Below are 19,593 nucleotides of genomic sequence, written 5' to 3' on the forward strand. Positions count from 1 at the left end.
GGCTGAACCTTACAGTCGGTTTTCGTGAAACTTGGAAATATGGTAGAGGGCCATGCCAAACGGTGAGGATGCAAAGCCCACAACCATTGGCCAAAGGGTGGCGCTATAGCACTCAATTGAAAATGCAAACTTTGAACGCGCATAGCATCATTAACCGTTTGACCGTCGGCAATGAAACTTCGACACACATATATGCATCTCCTCATACCGAACAAGTTCCATGCTCTTACTTTTGTCTTCTGACCTCTAGATCACCCGCCATTTTGAATTATATGAAAATCAGTTAAAATGCATCCTCTCCCAGGATCTTTGATCAAAATGCACAGGAGCCCCCCCCCCCCCCCCCTTCACTTAATGCATCCTGTAGGTTAATATCGGAATACTGATATATTATTGATTTCAGCTGTTACAATTCCAAACATGCGAACATGACCCGCATTCATTACTTCAGTCTATATTTGTTTATTTAGACGGGTGATGTTGTTCCCCCTGAGCATTTAGCCCAAACCTGCCTTATCCAAAAACGTGGATAAGTTGCAAATTGCATTATGCAATATACATGTGGCCCACTGCCCACAGGTGAAGTGGTTTGCCATTGATTGCAGTTAGTTGGTTGAATTGTTGGCAATAGGCTAGCACAGTAAAGATGATAATAATCAAATATGATGTGTGTAGTTCTTTATAGATCTAGGGCAGTATTATGCGTGTCTTAAGTACCAGGTCTTATTACTAACTTAAGACCTGGAGGCGTGGTCAATGCTGTTTGGCCACTCAAAAAAGCCAAATGGCATTGATCACGCCTCCCTAGCTAGTCTCTTAATTTTGATCTCAAAGTGCACGAGATTGAAGCATTTTCATCGCAAACTTACTTTTTTTTTTCTTGGATCTCTTGTCCACTAGTCCCTTCCTAACATTTTAGTCTAGTTTTTATTTGTTGACGAAATTGTCAGTGTATTTAGTCTTAGTTTTAGTCACCATAGCTTAGTTTTCATTTAGTTTCCATGTAGTTTTCCTCAGTGAAAATAGGTAGTCGACAAACATTTTTCGTCATAGTTTTAGTCGACGAAAACAACACTGGTCATTATAGACCTGTAAATTGACTTTTCTCTTTTCTCGTTAATAACTTATTCTAGTATAATTAAAAAATCACACCCGTGTGAACTGAGTGGTGCAACTCCCCTCTATTGGTTCTCTGTATCGTTCCAATTTGTATCGTTCCAATTTCAGTTCCTATTGGTTCTCTGTATCGTTCCAATTTCTTCTCTGTATCGTTCCAATTTGTATCGTTCCAATTTCTTCTCTGTATCGTTCCAATTTGTATCGTTCCAATTTCTTCTCTGTATCGTTCCAATTTGTATCGTTCCAATTTCTTCTCTGTATCGTTCCAATTTGTATCGTTCCAATTTCTTCTCCGTATCGTTCCAATTTTATCGTTCCAATTTCACAGCGCCCCTACTGGTACTCATGAGTCACACATGAGTCACACACAAACATAGGTTAACAGTCACAAACATAGGTGAACACCACGGACATTGCTGTTCCTTTGAGTGGTTGCACCACTCAGAAATGTGCAGCACATTAGTTTATTATGTATTTATGGTATTAATTGATCACTCATTTTGTATTGAAGAATATAATCTACAAAGGAGAGAACTGCTTTTCCTCTCCCCATAGAGCATAATCAGACCTTAAATACTTAGACTAGAAAATACTCAGGCAAAAATACGGAGAAGTTCTGCAGACAGATAGATGGATGAAGAAGCACAGGCATTCAGATGAAGGTTCCGGACTTCCATTTTATTTTCAGAGTTCAGTACAGCATCAAACAGCCATGGGGCCAGAGCCCCATGGATCCTTCCCTCAGCCCCTCGGCCGGACTAACACACACTAACTCAGATAGGCATTTTACTAGAGTCTTTATACAGATACAGAGACAACAACAGGAAATGCAAAGGTGGTCTCAGGTTACCCCACCCCCCTGAAGTCTAAAGTGGTCAAACATTGTCCAAATTGTCTCCATATATGGTCACCAGGAAGCAAGCACAGAACAGTAGGGGCCCTATTAAGCAAGACGAAAAACCCATGCGGTAATACAGATTTCGCCCTCGCTCTGCGCCTTTTCGTATTATGGAAGCCGTGGTGAGCGCTCACTCATATGGAATACCACGTTCCTGCATAATTTAGCATTGGGGGAGTGTCCATATGTTAATTATTTTCGCTTTGCGCTAATTTGCTATTAAGCCCCTTGACCTAAAAACACTCAGCGCATACCGATTCCGCCTGGGTCTGACCACGTCTTAAAAGCAAAAAGCACTGTTTGATTTTACACTTGAGCGGCTCTGGAGTGCTGCTGGAGTGTTGCCATGTCTGTTTATTATAAGCGGCTTCTTTTTCTGCAAAGTTGCTTGTAAATATTGGTAGTTGTGGTTGCTTTTCTTGTTTCTAAAGTGCTTATTTGGGCTTTTCTCCTAATGTTGTTTAAACCAGTGATCCTCACACAGCGACATTCCCATGTCAAGGACCCCCAGATGAATGCATTTGCCCAACTAAGCCAGTGACCCCCATGACAGATTTGTGTTTTTAAATGTTTCAATAACATTTTTCAAAAATATTCCAATTATTGTCACTTTTTTCAAAGATTACTTTTGAAAATAGCAGATCTACCAGCTCACAATGCATCACATTCATTCATTAAAACAATGAACTCTGACTGCAGGGGGATATATATTTATAATGATCATTATAACAATGTGCAAAAAGAAAGAAAGAAAAAAAAAGAACTTTATATTTGTGGACAATCAAAATATGCTGGAAATTTTAATGTGGTGTCATTAAAAGGAATCTTGATATGGCAGACTCACTATCTAGAAAATAAAAACATGGCACTTCATTTAAAATAGGTTGTAGACCCCTGTTATATGCGATTCTTTTGGGAGTATGTTTATAGACCTATTTACTTGTTTCTATGAGACATGGCAACAGCGAATTTTCTGGCTTTCTCGTTGAGATTATAAAGGGTCATATATCGCTCATTTCTAAACCTTTTTTAAAAATTAAAACCTCTCCATAATCACTGGGAAGTTAGCTTTCATATGCTGTATCACACCCGACTCAATTCTTCTTCAATAAAATGCTACGAGCGAAGACCATAACATTGGGGCCGCAGCAATACGCATGGCGCACGTATGGCATTTCAACTCATTCCTTCGTCGTGACTCGAATGAAATAAAATAAAATAAACGTTATTTTACTGGTGTTTTTCAATAGAAACAAATAAAGAGCGTGTGTGCAACAGTCAGTGCATATACGTGCATGCACTATAGGCTATATTTCCTCCTTGTCGGGATGGTGAGCTGAGCTCTTCACAGCCCGTTTGTCTTTCATATTATTCTTATAATATTTGATATTATAAACACTCATGGTTCTCTCATTTCTCAACCGTTTTTTAAAATGTAAAAATCCCCATATTCCTTAGGAATCTTGCTTTCATTCGCTGTATGGTACATGGTTCTATTTTTATCGAATTAAACAATATCAAACGAACTTGTATGTTCGGGGGTTAGACGATTCTGGGAACATTACGCATGGATTGCCAATTTGCCAGCCAATGCTGCTTATCTACTCGCAGTTCCATTCCGATCTGAAAGGTATAGGTAGGTGCCATTTCAAAGTCTTAGTTATTCATTTATGAATCAAATCAACTAGAATAAAGATTTTTACAGCTGTTTTTCATGCTTAGAACAGAAACAAATTAAGTGATGATGTGCGTATATCTCCCTCCCTTAGCATATGGCTGCGCCGCTGTAATGACTTTCCAATGAAAACTGCAAGTTACTTAACAAAATAGAGACATAGGCCTACAAGCTATGCACATCATGGCTGTGACAGCTTTGGATCTGTTCTTTTGAGGCATAAAGGTGACAGCATGCAGTGCAATATGAATAATTAACCAGTCATGTCTATGGTGCCAGTCTGCAGAAATGTAATACCACTTGCCGAAAAGGGCGCATTCCATGAGGACATCAGCTGGTGTCGTAAAGAGAATAGTACGGACTTGTTCATTGGGTAAGCCTCAAAACTCCCTGAAACACTCCCATGACTAATTCAAGGCCGTTTTGCTCACACCACGGGGTGTCGAAAGCGCTTCTTACCTGGCCCATAATTGTAATATGACATTGCACACGCCCCCACGCCTTAAAAACTGTAAAATTATATGTAATTAGATTCCACTTGCTTAATCGGGCCCAGTGTGTGTGTGTGTGTGTGTGTGTGTGTGTGTGTTAATATAAACAAACATTACAGGAATGGAAAATGGCTTAAATTTCGACATACTATTGGTCCGACAATGACAACCTACCTCAAACCCTGACCTAACCATAACGGCAAGCACGGAGCAGTACATGTTCGCCAACCTTAACACATGTTCGCCAACCTTAACACATGTTCGCCAACCTTAACCATGTTCGCCAACCTTAACGCATGTTCGCCAACCTTAATGCATGTTCGCCAACCTTAACACATGTTCGCCAAACTTAACACATGTTCGCCAACCTTAACACATGTTCGCCAACCTTAACTCTTTGAGAGTTTCATGGATTTCTATATAGTTTTTAGACTTCTCTATGGCAGAATGGCGTTTTTGAATGATTTATTGAAAATTCTCTGTTGTGAATGTGTGACAACGAAAGACCTTCAGAGAAAGCTTGGCTTGTCTGCTTCCAGGAAAAAAATGAACTGAGTTGATAAAATGTTTAGTTGTGGTGTTGGAAGCCATTTAAAAGAGCCTGCATTTACACTGGGTAGTGTTTCTAGGACAACAAAAAAAGTTATGACCGGTTGAAGTTTTATTTTCTAAATAACTTTTTTTCTGCTGGGCGTACATAGCCATGCAATATCTCATTTTAAAGGGTGAGTTGTCTAGTTCAATTAAAATAAAATAAAAAGTTTCTCACATGTACCACTGTAGATATTTTGCCATCTATAAATAGCATGGTCAGTCATGATCAATCTGACCTATCCAGCTAAAAGTCCCCCTAGCTCTGAAATGGAACATCATATAAACTCAATTCTTTTTTGGGGTAAAATTAGACATTCTAACGCACATTTTGATATATACCATGTTTACATAGTCTTACCAGTACCGTGTCTATTCATGCATGTATCTCAAAAACCTGTTGTGAAGAAACAGTTTTGATAAAAAACTCATCCAAGGACATTGTTTTGATATGACTTTGTGCCCATGATATGTATCAAAATATAGACTTGAATGTATACTGTATTATAACAAAAAAATTGGGTTCTTACCATCTACCGTTACAGAGTAAATCACAGTTGAAACTCGCTTAGTCAAACCATAAACCTCAGACTAGTGAACAAAATAGCCATGACAGGTCTAACTCATTGTAAAAGCTTGTCTTTTATTTTTTATGACTACTAACATAATACAATTATAATAAATATTACAGAAAATAAATAGGCCTACATACAAAACAGTTGTCCCCAAACTCCCCAGTGTCCCCAAACCACTGCATTCCAGTTGTTCTTGACGGTGTGTGTGTGTGTAGGCTAAATTTAAAAAAACAACAACAACTGAAATGAATGAATCCGGTTCAGTGTCGGAGAACTCCATCGCAGTCTTGACTCTTCGTCTTCATCATCATCATCATCATCATCATCATCATCCTCCTCCTCCGATGCCAGTTCTAAATATATAAAAATAAACATTTAGCTGTAGTCAGCCCGGCCAATAGCCAGTTGGGGGGGGGGGGGGGGACGTAGGCTATCTGACATCATCGTCATCATCATCATCACACGGAGACACACTAAACAATGTACAATCATGATTGTATACAATATACAATGAATGCAATTATCATGCAAGCTCAGACGTCAATGAAACGTCATACAGATCTTATATAATACGCTACTGTTAGCTTCACTCCCCGTCCCCCCTCCGATCCTTGTAGCAACGTCATCATAACCACGCGTTGCTTCAGTAAACGATGCATGTTTGTTCTCCGTCTTTGTAGACAGTAAATAAAAGGAGCGAACATTACTCTAAAGATCAGATCGCCTATAAGGCACGCTACAATATAAAATACTTGTACTGCCATGCGTGCATGCCTGCTACGATACATTTGTACTGCACCAACCAACCGATCGACACCAACCCCCCCCTCCAGCCCTTAGCCAGCACCAATGCACCGACCAACACCATTAGCCAGCACCTTCGGTGCTGGCTAATGGCTGGGGGCCATCGTGGTGAGTCATTCTGGCGTCATGATCTGACTAGTAGTAGTAATTATCCAAGCATCTATTTGTAGCGATCATCTTATGATTTCTGATCACTATAGAAGGGCATTTTCTACAATAAGATTACCTCAAAACATTCCGGGTTGATCGTCTTCTTCAATGGTTTCCCGGTATAGCTCATCGGACGACGATGGGGAGACAATGAAAAAAGGAGGGAGGGAGCAGCGAGTCTCGCTGTAAGCACTGGACCAGGGCTACTCCGCCTGGAGAAGGCGACTGGGACGCGTATGGATCAATACTACTACCACAAAACTCGCTCAAATAAATAGTACTGCTTTCAACTTTTTCTGCTAGAAAATCGCTCGGGCGAGACGGCAAACAGGCAAAACAATGAAAACTATGAAGACTCCCTCTGCCCCCACTGTTTACAGGGGGTGGGACCAGCTTCCAATGGCAACACGTACACGTGTGTCACGTGACACGGGTTTTCTGGGTAATGTAGTTGGAATATAAGCTCAGGAATTTAAACAGCGCTTCGGAGCATATTAATATGTTTAGATTCATCAAAAACTGTGAAGACGCCAATTGGCGTCATTGATCATTTACGGAATTCTGATGAAGACGCCAATTGGCGTCTTTCATCTTCTAAGGGTTAACCATGTTCGTCAACCTTAATCCGGTCGCCAACCTTAACGCATGTTCACCAACCTTAACGCATGTTCGCCAACCTTAATCCGGTCGCCAACCTTAACGCATGTTCGCCAACCTTAACGCATGTTCGCCAACCTTAATCCGGTCGCCAACCTTAACCATGTTCACCAACCTTAACCATGTTCGCCAACCTTAACACATGTTCGCCAACCTTAACCATGTTCGCCAACCTTAACGCATGTTCGCCAACCTTAACACATGTTCGCCAACCTTAACCATGTTCACCAACCTTAACCATGTTCGCCAACCTTAACCATGTTCGCCAACCTTAACGCATGTTCGCCAACCTTAACGCATGTTCGCCAACCTTAACACATGTTCGCCAACCTTAATCCAGTCGCCAACCTTAACACATGTTCGCCAACCTTGACCATGTTCGCCAACCTTAACACATGTTCGCCAACCTTAACGCATGTTCGCCAACCTTAACGCATGTTCGCCAACCTTAATCCGGTCGCCAACCTTAACGCATGTTCGCCAACCTTAATCCGGTCGCTAACCTTAACGCATGTTCGCCAACCTTAATCCGGTCGCCAACCTTAACGCATGTTCGCCAACCTTAATCCAATCGTTTTCCGCATGTCAGTCCTATGGTATGTTGGATAAGCGTGCGCACCCCTTGCAATTAATGCAATATAGCCTAGTTATTACTTACTCCCAAACTCTTGCTAATAATGTTAATCGGTTAAATTAAAAGAAACCCACAGACTTAAAGGAGCATTCAGTGATTTGGGTGATTTGGAAAAAACCCTGGTCCACCCCGGTAACAAGATGTGCTCATGCACACGCTCTACAGTGAGGGAAGTACAACATACCAACAGCACGTGCACCAAGGCCCGCCCCACTCGATCATGATTGGAGGAAGGCCCCTCTCATCCTGATTGGATGAAGGCTTTGCCACCCAAAGCCCAAACCGAAACTAGGGTTTTTTGACCCCAGGGGCTCACTGGGGACAGGGAGGAACTCCTTATATGGTCAGCACACTTTATAGTAGGGAGGATTATCCAAAAAATAAGAAAAAATAAGTGATATTTGAATTAAGTGAAATCACTGAATATACCTTTAAAGGTTTCATGACATTCATTTTCATTTATTTTTCGTTTTTCTTGTAGGTTTTATAACGTCAATTACACCCACACAACCTGAACTTTGAACATTCAGTTGATTTTCGGTGGTCTGGGGTTTTCTCTGTGTGTTCTGAAGCCTTTTGAGCTGCAATAAAACGGGCAAAAAGGCCTCAACAGTGACATCTGCTGGCAAATTGGGTATGTCATATATGGGAGTTGTGGACTCTTGCACCACAGTCCACAGGAACATTTGAGCACTTGTTTGAGCCAGAAAACCCCAGACCACAGAAAATCTACTGAATGTTAAAGGTTCAGTTTTTTTGGGTGCAATTGAGCTAAGAAAAATAATAATAAATATAACTGCAAACGGCGATAAGGCGGGACCAAGCAGGTATTATCTCCATGCTGTCTGAATGGCAGCCTCTGGTGGACATTTCCCATTCTTTGCATCCCCAATGAGACACAGGTGTTTGCCATGATACCACTCAACTCATTGGCCAATCACAGTCCAGGTGTGTCCTTATATAATCAGCAACTCACTGCATAGCCCTCACTCAGTTTCCAGCCTTCACTCAGGCCACATGCAGCACCTGCACATCTCAATGTGTCTACCCACTACTCCAGCCATGCGTACTTGACCATGTAAGCCTTTGTTCTGCTTTGACCTGAGTATATCCTTTGTATGCCACATGTTCTATGTTCTGAGTTGTTAGACTTCATTTTACAATATATTGTCTCTAGGGTTTAAATGCCCAGTTCTAATTGATACCTGTTTATTCAGAGTTATATATTTGCTTTGCAATGTAGCTTGCAGCTTATCATTCATCATTTATATTTGATATACTTGCCATTGAATATTGTCATTCAATATGGTCCTTATTGTTTCATATGTTCTAGTGCAGGGGTTCTCAACGTTTTTGGCCGGGGACCCCCACCGCGGTATGAGCGCGGTGGGGACCCCCTAAAATAATTTGGCGACCCCCCCCGAGGGGTCGCGACCCACGGGTTGAGAACCCCTGTTCTAGTGTTTAAATGCCCAGTGCCGACCTGGCTTTGTCTATTCTGTTGGTCAGAGTTACATAGTTGTCTTGCTATGCCTACCATTGTAGCCTACCATGTTATGTCCTTATGTTCTACTGCTATTGTTCATTATGTACTACTACTGCTTGAATGCTAGTTGTTAATGCATTCCACTTCTTTGCTTTGCTTTGCTTTGTAGAAACCATGGCTCATGGATTAATGGAGAAATAAACTGAAATAAAAAGTTTTTTTTTTTCATTGCCGACAGTCAAACGGTTCATGAGCTATGCGCGTTCAAAGTTTGCATTTTCAATTGAGTGCTATAGCCATGGGCTTCTCATAGTCACCGTTCGGCATGGCCCTCTACCATATTGCCACGTTTTGCGAAAACCGACTGCACGGTTCAGCCAGAACTGCTATTTTTGGCGGAAGAAGGAGGAGAAGAAGAGAAAAAAACCAGACAAAAACAATAAGGGATCAACACCCCTTCGGGACATGCTTGGTCCCTTAATAATAAATAAATAATTGATGTCAATTAAATATGATATCGACACGTACACGTGTTCTGAGCTTGTTGATCGGTTATTTTCACCGTCAACACCATCATATTCTGCTGAAGTAATTTATCATTTATACAAAACAACGATGATTGAGTCAAGTTATGGACAGCTTCAGAGTTGAATTGTCGAATTTATTGATAACCTTCCTGGACTGTACTGAACGGACAGGAGCAGAGACGGCTTCTGCTTAAGGAGATGTGCAATAGCGATGGCTTGGTGTACCCTGGGAAGAACCGCTCCATCGATGACATCCCTTACACGGAACTGGAACACCTTATAGTGGATGATGTACACGGCATCATCTACTGCTATGTTCCTAAGGTAATGTACATGTACAGTAGCCCTTAATTAACCCAGGGGTTCAACAGGTGGCCCGTGGCCCACTGGTGGTCCATGGATGTATTGCATGTAGTAATGCAGTATTTGATTGGATTTTTTGAGAAACAGTGAACTGAATGACCTGGTGACGTATGATGAAATTCAACAGAAAAGGGGAGTTATAGAATCTCAAGAGGGGGAAGTGCACTGGATTGTCTGGTTGAGTCATTATCATTAGGGCATTATTAGTAGTCATTGACAATGTAGCATTGGTTGAGAAGCAATGGTATGTATACACATGGGATTCATATAGCAAACTTGTGTTACAAAAGCACTAATCTTAGCCCATATCCCCACCCAAAACAACAGTGGCCAGGTTGATTCTAAGTCAGGGTGGTGGTCCCTCGTTCACAATCAGTTGAAAACCCCTGAATTAACCCATTCAGGACGGGAACTCCAAATTATATAATGTATCACAAATGCAGGTTATGGCAACTTGCAATGTCATTGTCTCATGTTGATATGGTGATGTAATGGTGATGTAAAACAAACGGTGCCAACACAAACATGAAATGTCATTAACAATAAAGAGACAATATGACGTAATGAGGGACAATATACGTAATTTTTTTCCGTCATTGTCAATGGCGTTTTTAAGACAAACATTGAACTAAAAACAAACATTAAACCTGTAAATAGCGCCCCTCAACAAATTATCGAAACGTTTACTCCTTGTGTCTAGGTGGGGTGCACTAACTGGAAGCGGGTCATGTTGGTGTTGAGTGGGATTGCACTGCAGGACGGTGTCCCCTACAAGGATCCACTGGCTATTAACGGTATTCTGGCCCACGAGCCAAGCATGCATTTCACCTTCAACAAGTTCGGGCAGCGTTACGGCGAGTTCTCACGTCAGTTCATGGAGGTAAGTCTATGACAGGGCTCCCGTAAAATCTGAATCCCCCCCCCCCCCCCTTTTTCCCCTCACTGTATATGTTTCTTTTCCCTTTTTACCTCCATTATGATGAATTCCTGTTCTGTTCTTTGTCTGTATAGAAGTGTCTATTTGTACGTCTCTAAATGTTTTGATGAATTGAACATGGTGGACCCTGTTGTAAACAAGTGTAATGCTTAATTGGGTCGTCCACTCACAGTTAACAGCCTTTGTATTGAGTTTGTGCTTGAAATGTACTGTAATTCTGCAAACTGTTAATACACTTTTCAATCAATCAATCAAGGGGTGGGCAACTTTGACGATGGCGAGGGCCAATATATTTCCACTCACTCCAGAGGGCCACAGTGCATATTACTGTCGTAGCAAAATATTTTTGCTAGGTTTTTGAATTTGCTAGGTTTTTGAATTGAAAACCTGATTATTATTATTTTTTGCTATTTTTGATTTGGAATCCTGAAAAGTAACCTTTTTATTGAATTTCAAATGCATTTAGTTATAGTTATGTTAACTTTATGAACTGTTAACATAACTACATTGGACACAAAAAAACGTTTTAATACTAGTCATTAAGTACTAGTCATGAAGTAATTAAAGCGGGTTTGGAATTGCAACAGCTGAAATTAAATCAATACTATAGCAGTATTCTGATATTAACATGTGGGCCGCATTAAGTGAAGGTGGGGGCCGCATGTGGCCCCCGGGCCGCCAGTTGCCCACCCCTTCTATGACAAAAACCTTTCAGAAAGCTTGACCATTGTATGGCAACACAACGCAGTTCCACATACGGGTAGCTGGTCTAATGAATAAATACATAATTATCAATATGTTGAAATTTTATAAATCATAAATCACTTATTTGAAGGAAGAATATCCTTCCAGAGCTTAATTCCATAACTAAAAAGATCAGTACAGTTGTCACTGAGCTATCAGTCCTTGTTTCAAAAAGAATATGTAAACTGTATAGAATTTCAGGTGCGCTGCATTTTTACAAATCCTATCACCCTCTCAATTGCATTTTCTGTGATGCTTATTTCTCAAAGCTGAAGCTAAAAACGTACACAAAGTTCCTGTTTGTGCGGGATCCCTTTGTGCGCCTCATCTCCGCCTACCGCAACAAGTTTGAGGAACTCAACGAGGGGTTCTACCCCATCGCTCAGGACATGCTGCGGCGCTACGCTAAGAAGACGCCCCCTGCCTCCGCGGCTGATGCGTTCGCCAGGGGGATTCGCCCATCCTTTGCCCACTTCATCCAGTATGTCCTGGACCCCCAGACGGAGATGAACCAAGTCAACGACCACTGGCAGCAGATTTACCGGCTTTGCCACCCCTGCCAGATCCAGTATGACTTTGTGGGCCATATGGAGTCGGTCGAGGAGGACGCTGAGCAGCTTCTGCGTCAGCTGAGGGTAGATGATGTGGTGAAGTTCCCCATATCACATCATAGGGACATCACAACCAGCAACTGGTTGGCTGAGTGGTTCAGCACCGTGCCTCTAGCGGCCCGGAGGGAACTCTACAAGCTGTATGAGACTGATTTCAAGCTCTTTGGTTACGACAGACCAGACTCCATCCTTAATGAATCACAAGCACTCCTGGAGAAATGACGTCGCCTCCATGCAGGCCCGGTTCTTCCTACAGGCCGACTCTGTCCCAACTCTGTCTGCCCAGTGTTCCCCCAGTGCCTCCCCAGTGTTCCCCCAGTACCTCCCCAATGTCTGCCCAGGGCCTCCCTAGTGCCTCCCCAGTGTTCCCCCAGTGCCTCCCCAGTACCTCCCCAATGTCTGCCTAGTGCCTCCCCAGTGTCCCCCCCAGTGCCTCCACAGTACCTCCCCTATGTCTGCCCAGGGCCTCCCTATAGTGACTCCCCTGTGCCTCCCCAGTACCTCCCCAATGTCTGCCCAGGGCCTCCCTATAGTGACTCCCCTGTGCCTCCCCAGTGTCCCCCCAGTGCCTCCCCAGTACCTCCCCAATGTCTGCCCAGGGCCTCCCTAGTGCCTCCCCAGTGTCCCCCCAGTGCCTCCACAGTACCTCCCCAATGTCTGCCCAGGGCCTCCCTAGTGACTCCCCCCCCCACCCCACCCCAAGCCCCACCCGCTGCTGTTCCGGCTGTGCTCCCTTTTTTTTTTTTCCTACGCGCACGCAGCCCTTCCAACCTGAAGAGTGGTGTGAGGGTAGTGCTTTTTGATCGGTGTACAGACCTACAACCCGCCCTGCCCCCCACCCAAGAACATTCTGTGCCCACACGATACAATGCAACTGTAATGTGATGTGATGTTTACACCCCTCCCCCCCCTCCCTCTCTGTCAAGACCCCCACCCCAACTCTGCCCCCCCCCCTATCCTTCTTTCTTCTTATTTTCTTAATTTTTCTGATGCAAGTAAGCTAAGGGCAGCGCCGAAATATGGCTGCAGCTGTGTAGCTCAATTTGCTGTCACCTTCCCCTGTAACTGCAATGAGTGTCTGCACAATCATGAATTTCACCCACCTTACTTGTAATGTGATGTGACAAATAAACCTGATTCTGATTCTGATTCCAGTGCCTCCCCAGTGCCTCCACAGTGTCCCCACAGTGCCTCCCCAGTACCTCCCCAATGTCTGCCCAGGGCCTCCCTAGTGACTCCCCAGTGCCTCCCCAGTGTCCCCCAGTGCCTCCCCAGTACCTCCCCAATGTCTGCCCAGGGCCTCCCTAGTGCCTCCCCAGTGTCCCCCCCAGTGCCTCCCCAATTTTTGGGACAGAGTAAAAAAATCCTGCTTAGTGCGCCAGATTGCTCAGGACCGGCCCTGCCTCCATGCTCAGATGAAGTGTGACAAACTGCTTTGTATGTGATTTGAACAAGAGGAAAAAAAAGATGGCACATTGGTAAGGTCTTATTTGCACATGAAGTCCAAATGTTACACCTGAGTGCCTCCCAGTGTTCCCCCAGTACCTCCCCAATGTCTGCCCAGGGCCTCCCTAGTGCCTCCCCAGTGTTCCCCCAGTGCCTCCCCAGTACCTCCCCAATGTCTGCCCAGGGCCTCCCTAGTGCCTCCCCAGTGTCCCCCCCAGTGCCTCCACAGTACCTCCCCAATGTCTGCCCAGGGCCTCCCTATAGTGACTCCCCTGTGCCTCCCCAGTACCTCCCCAATGTCTGCCCAGGGCCTCCCTATAGTGACTCCCCTGTGCCTCCCCAGTGTCCCCCCAGTGCCTCCCCAGTACCTCCCCAATGTCTGCCCAGGGCCTCCACAGTACCTCCCCAATGTCTGCCCAGGGCCTCCCTAGTGACTCCCTAGTGTCCCCCAAAGTGCCTCCACAGTGCCTCCCCAGTGCCTCCACAGTGTCCCCACAGTGCCTCCCCAGTACCTCCCCAATGTCTGCCCAGGGCCTCCCTAGTGACTCCCCAGTGCCTCCCCAGTGTCCCCCCAGTGCCTCCCCAGTACCTCCCCAATGTCTGCCCAGGGCCTCCCTAGTGCCTCCCCAGTGTCCCCCCCAGTGCCTCCCCAATTTTTGGGACAGAGTAAAAAAAAATCCTGCTTAGTGCGCCAGATTGCTCAGGACCGGCCCTGCCTCCATGCTCAGATGAAGTGTGACAAACTGCTTTGTATGTGATTTGAACAAGAAGAAAAAAAAGATGGCACATTGGTAAGGTCTTATTTGCACATGAAGTCCAAATGTTACACCTGAAAATGTCAAGTGCGATGAAATAAATACAAGCTCATATTTTGTCATTTACGGATTATTGTTAACTTTAAACCAACTCTGATAGTGACATCTGTCAAAATAATTTTCAGAACAGTTTAGATTTTCTGCATTTTTTCACATCTGTCAACAAGATTGTTAGTGGCTCAGTATCCTTGGATAACGGATATGACAAAACGCATATATGAACATTTCAGACTTGCAGTGTTCAAAGACCTTTACAGAGAGTGACTTCACCCCTTGACGTAGGCTTTGCAGTTGTGTGCTGTAGTCTCTAGTCTAATCTAATCTAGTATTCAAAAGGAAACTCTACCTTGAGTATCTGCATTTCCTAACTTTGATGTCACACAGAACCATACCTGTAATTTGTGATGTCACAGGTTATTTCTTAAGGGGAAAGCCCGAAGGGACTTCTTGACTTATTGTATTTGTCTGTTTTTTTTCTTCTCCTTCCACCAAAATAGCAGTTCTGGCTTAACTGTGCAGTCGTGTTTTTGCGAAACCTGGCAATAGGACATCTACCATGTCCGTCTTCACTAACTAACTATCAAAGCCAAAAACAGGCTTTGATAGTTAAAAAGGAAACAAAAATAAACTTTGAACAGGCATACGTGTACGTTCAGTTCACGTACACCCAAAATATGAAAGGGTTGAACGCGTTCAGGGACAACACTGGATATTGTTCCCAAAATGTGATTACTTCTTCCATCACTGAATACACACTTACAGCCACAACAGAACAAATCCAACTTATTCCTTATACTCTCAAGTCAAATGATTGACTGCAACATGAGATATACTTGTCTTGTTCGATTTGATTTTCTGTGGTATATTTACAGTTCTTCCTTAAGCTAAAAACAGAGTATTAAAAAACAGCTAGGCTGAACTCTTTTCACAGTTACAATGAAAATGGGGTGGGGTGGGGTTGCTTAATTGGCCCCTCTCAAAGGTAAAGCTCCTTCAGACTGAGTGGATTATACTGATTTTACATCAAGAATCATCTGCTATGCATATAGGTGTCTCAGAGGTGCGGTACAGGAAGGCATACAAGACAATAGATATAATGCGATTAGGTTTGAACCTACACAAGCCTCAAGGTTTTGAGTCACACTGGTAGCTGTCTCCCTGCTGGGAGTCTGCATGGGAACAGACGTGTTAAAACTTCTTATACAGACAAGTCTCTTGCTAGCAGTCAGTTGAAATTAGGGCTGGGTCCCGAACCTCGGGACCAATCTGGTACCGAATTGAACATCCTTGGGTAGCCGTTACACTAATAAGGGCCTTTCTCGGCCCCACCCCTCTCCCATTTGTTTATATTGTGTTTAGGATCCAAGATGGCCGTAGCACCAGGAGGGGGTGGGGCGGAGGTGAGCGAGTGGGGTCGACATATGCCCAACTGGGCTGCGTTCACACATTCAAGACACCTTTCTTGTGTTTGTCTTGTGTCTGTGTTTAATGGCCGCTCCAATGCATTTCCAATGGAAGCCCATATGGTTTGACCAAACATTTTGTTTGATGGGGGGGAGGGGGGGCAGAACACATCCATCAAAGCTGTGTTCAGACACAAGTCATGTGTCGGACACAAGGCAGGTGTCTTGAATGCAGCCCAGTAAGGGCATATGTCGACCCCGCCCGCTCACCTTTGAATTTGCTAGGTTTTTTAATTGAAAACCTGATTATTATTATTTTTTGCTATTTTTGATTTCGAATCCTGAAAAGTAACCTTTTTATTGAATTTCAAATGCATTTAGTTATAGTTATGTTAACTTTATGAACTGTTAACATAACTACATTGGACACAAAAAGACAATAACGTTTTAATACTAGTCATTAAGTACTAGTCATTTAATACTAGTCATGAAGTAATTAAAGCGGGTTTGGAATTGCAACAGCTGAAATGAAATCAATACTATATCAGTATTCTGATATTAACATGTGGGCCGCATTAAGTGAAGGTGGGGGCCGCATGTGGCCCCCGGGCCGCCAGTTGCCCACCCCTGGTCTATGACAAAAACCTTTCAGAAAGCTTGACCATTGTATGGCAACACAACGCAGTTCCACATACGGGTAGCTGGTCTAATGCAGGGGTTCTCAACCCGTGGGTCGCGACCCCTCGGGGGGTCGCCAAATTATTTTAGGGGGTCCCCAAATTATTAAAAAAAAAAAAAAAAAAGGGGTTTTTTTTAATTTTATTTTCACTATTTTTCAAAAATAGCAGACCTACAAGCTCGTAGCGCGCCACTCGTTGGCGCGCTATGATCTTGTAGATCTGCTATTTTTCAATAGCTAAATTATAACAATGCTTAAAACACCAAAAGGGGTTCCCGCCCAAAATGGTTTAAGGTTATTGTAGCAGTCAATTTATATTGGGGGTCGGGAGGGGGCGGGGCGGGGGTCCCGAGACATTGCCAAAGCATTTCCGGGGGTCCCCGGCCAAAAACGTTGAGAACCCCTGGTCTAATGAATAAATACATAATTATCAATATGTTGAAATTTTATAAATCATAAATCACTTATTTGAAGGAAGAATATCCTTCCTGAGCTTAATTCCATAACTAAAAAGATCAGTACAGTTGTCACTGAGCTATCAGTCCTTGTTTCAAAAAGAATATGTAAACTGTATAGAATTTCAGGTGCGCTGCATTTTTACAAATCCTATCACCCTCTCAATTGCATTTGCTGTGATGTTTATTTCTCAAAGCTGAAGCTAAAAACGTACACAAAGTTCCTGTTTGTGCGGGATCCCTTTGTGCGCCTCATCTCCGCCTACCGCAACAAGTTTGAGGAACTCAACGAGGGGTTCTACTACCGCTACGCTCAGGACCTGCTGCGGCGCTACGCTAAGAAGACGCCCCCTGCCTCCGCGGCTGATGCGTTCGCCAGGGGGATTCGCCCATCCTTTGCCCACTTCATCCAGTATGTCCTGGACCCCCAGACGGAGATGAACGAACACTGGCGGCAGATTTACCGGCTTTGCCACCCCTGCCAGATCCAGTATGACTTTGTGGGCCATATGGAGTCGGTCGAGGAGGACGCTGAGCAGCTTCTGCGTCAGCTGAGGGTAGATGATGTGGTGAAGTTCCCCATATCACATCAGGGGAAAAAAAGGGACATCACAACCAGCAACTGGTTGGCTGAGTGGTTCAGCACCGTGCCTCTAGCGGCCCGGAGGGAACTCTACAAGCTGTATGAGACTGATTTCAAGCTCTTTGGTTACGACAGACCAGACTCCATCCTTAATGAAGCACTCCTGGAGAAATGACGTCGCCTCCATGCAGGCCCGGTTCTTCCTACAGGCCGACTCTGTCCCAACTCTGTCTGCCCAGTGTTCCCCCAGTGCCTCCCCAGTGTTCCCCCAGTACCTCCCCAATGTCTGCCCAGGGCCTCCTTAGTGCCTCCCCAGTGTTCCCCCAGTGCCTCCCCAATGTCTGCCCAGGGCCTCCCTAGTGCCTCCCCAGTGTCCCCCCAGTGCCTCCACAGTACCTCCCCAATGTCTGCCCAGGGCCTCCCTATAGTGACTCCCCTGTGCCTCCCCAGTGTCCCCCCCAGTGCCTCCCCAGTACCTCCCCAATGTCTGCCCATGGCCTCCCTATAGTGCCTCCCCAGTGTCCCCCCAGTACCTCCCCAATGTCTGCCCAGGGCCTCCCTAGTGCCTCCCCAGTGCCTCCACAGTACCTCCCCAATGTCTGCCCATGCAGGGCCTCCCTAGTGTCCCCACAGTGCCTCCACAGTGCCTCCACAGTGTCCCCACAGTGCCTCCCCAGTACCTCCCCAATGTCTGCCCAGGGCCTCCCTAGTGCCTCCCCAGTGCCTCCCCAGTACCTCCCCAATGTCTGCCCAGGGCCTCCCTAGTGCCTCCCCAGTGTCCCCCCAGTGCCTCCCCAATTTTTGGGACAGAGTAAAAAAAATCCTGCTTAGTGCGCCAGATTGCTTAGGACCGGCCCTGCCTCCATGCTCAGATGAAGTGTGACAAACTGCTTTGTATGTGATTTGAACAAGAAGAAAAAAAAGATGGCACATTGGTAAGGTCTTATTTGCACATGAAGTCCAAATGTTACACCTGAAAATGTCAAGTGCGATGAAATAAATACAAGCTCATATTTTGTCATTTACGGATTATTGTTAACTTTAAACCAACTCTGATAGTGACATCTGTCAAAATAATTTTCAGAACAGTTTAGATTTTCTGCATTTTTTCACATCTGTCAACAAGATTGTTAGTGGCTCAGTATCCTTGGATAACGGATATGACAAAACGCATATATGAACATTTCAGACTTGCAGTGTTCAAAGACCTTTACAGAGAGTGACTTCACCCCTTGACGTAGGCTTTGCAGTTGTGTGCTGTAGTCTCTAGTCTAATCTAATCTAATATTCAAAAGGAAACTCTACCTTGAGTATCTGCATTTCCTAACTTTGATGTCACACAGAACCATACCTGTAATTTGTGATGTCACAGGTTATTTCTTAAGGGGAAAGCCCGAAGGGACTTCTTGATTTATTGTATTTGTCTGTTTTTTTTCTTCCTCTTCTCCTTCCACCAAAATAGCAGTTCTGGCTTAACTGTGCAGTCGTGTTTTTGCGAAACCTGGCAATAGGACATCTACCATGTCCGTCTTCACTAACTGTAACTATCAAAGCCAAAAACAGGCTTTGATAGTTAAAAAGGAAACAAAAATAAACTTTGAACAGGTGTACGTTCAGTACGTACACCCAAAATATGAAAGGGTTGAACGCGTTCAGGGACAACACTGGATATTGTTCCCAAAATGTGATTACTTCTTCCATCACTGAATACACACTTACAGCCACAACAGAACAAATCCAACTTATTCCTTATACTCTCAAGTCAAATGATTGACTGCAACATGAGATATACTTGTCTTGTTCGATTTGATTTTATGTGGTATATTTACAGTTCTTCCTTAAGCTAAAAACAGAGTATTAAAAAACAGCTAGGCTGAACTCTTTTCACAGTTACAATGAAAATGGGGTGGGGTGGGGTTGCTTAATAATGAGACTGTTGTGTAATTAAGA

The 19,593-nt window shown here is 44.1% G+C and overlaps 2 protein-coding genes across 2 annotated transcripts in view; one reads left to right on the top strand and one right to left on the bottom strand.

Annotated features, from left to right (window-relative positions):
- LOC306923816 (solute carrier family 23 member 1) overlaps positions 1-19,593 on the bottom strand; it is a 253,967-nt gene that overhangs the window by 126,932 nt on the left and 107,442 nt on the right. The gene's annotated exons all lie outside the window — the stretch shown is intronic.
- LOC306923692 (carbohydrate sulfotransferase 12-like) lies at positions 8,601-18,047 on the top strand. The gene is made up of 4 exons (XM_079501940.1): positions 8,601-8,672; positions 9,779-9,931; positions 10,671-10,850; positions 17,258-18,047. Exons 2-4 carry the CDS (start codon positions 9,806-9,808, stop codon positions 17,816-17,818), a joined length of 867 nt encoding a protein of 288 aa, XP_079358066.1. The 5' UTR covers positions 8,601-8,672; positions 9,779-9,805; the 3' UTR covers positions 17,819-18,047.

Source organism: Electrona antarctica (genome assembly GCF_951216825.1).
Source record: "Electrona antarctica genome assembly, chromosome: 5".
NCBI classification, from domain to species: Eukaryota; Metazoa; Chordata; class Actinopteri; order Myctophiformes; family Myctophidae; genus Electrona; species Electrona antarctica.

Coding starts and splice junctions, on each gene's coding strand:
- LOC306923692 (XM_079501940.1), top strand. CDS start 9,806: ATGTGCAATAGCGATGGCTTGGTGTACCCTGGGAAGAACCGCTCCATC. Junction 9,932..10,670: donor TCTACTGCTATGTTCCTAAG/GTAATGTACATG, acceptor CCTTGTGTCTAG/GTGGGGTGCACTAACTGGAA. Junction 10,851..17,257: donor TCTCACGTCAGTTCATGGAG/GTAAGTCTATGA, acceptor TATTTCTCAAAG/CTGAAGCTAAAAACGTACAC.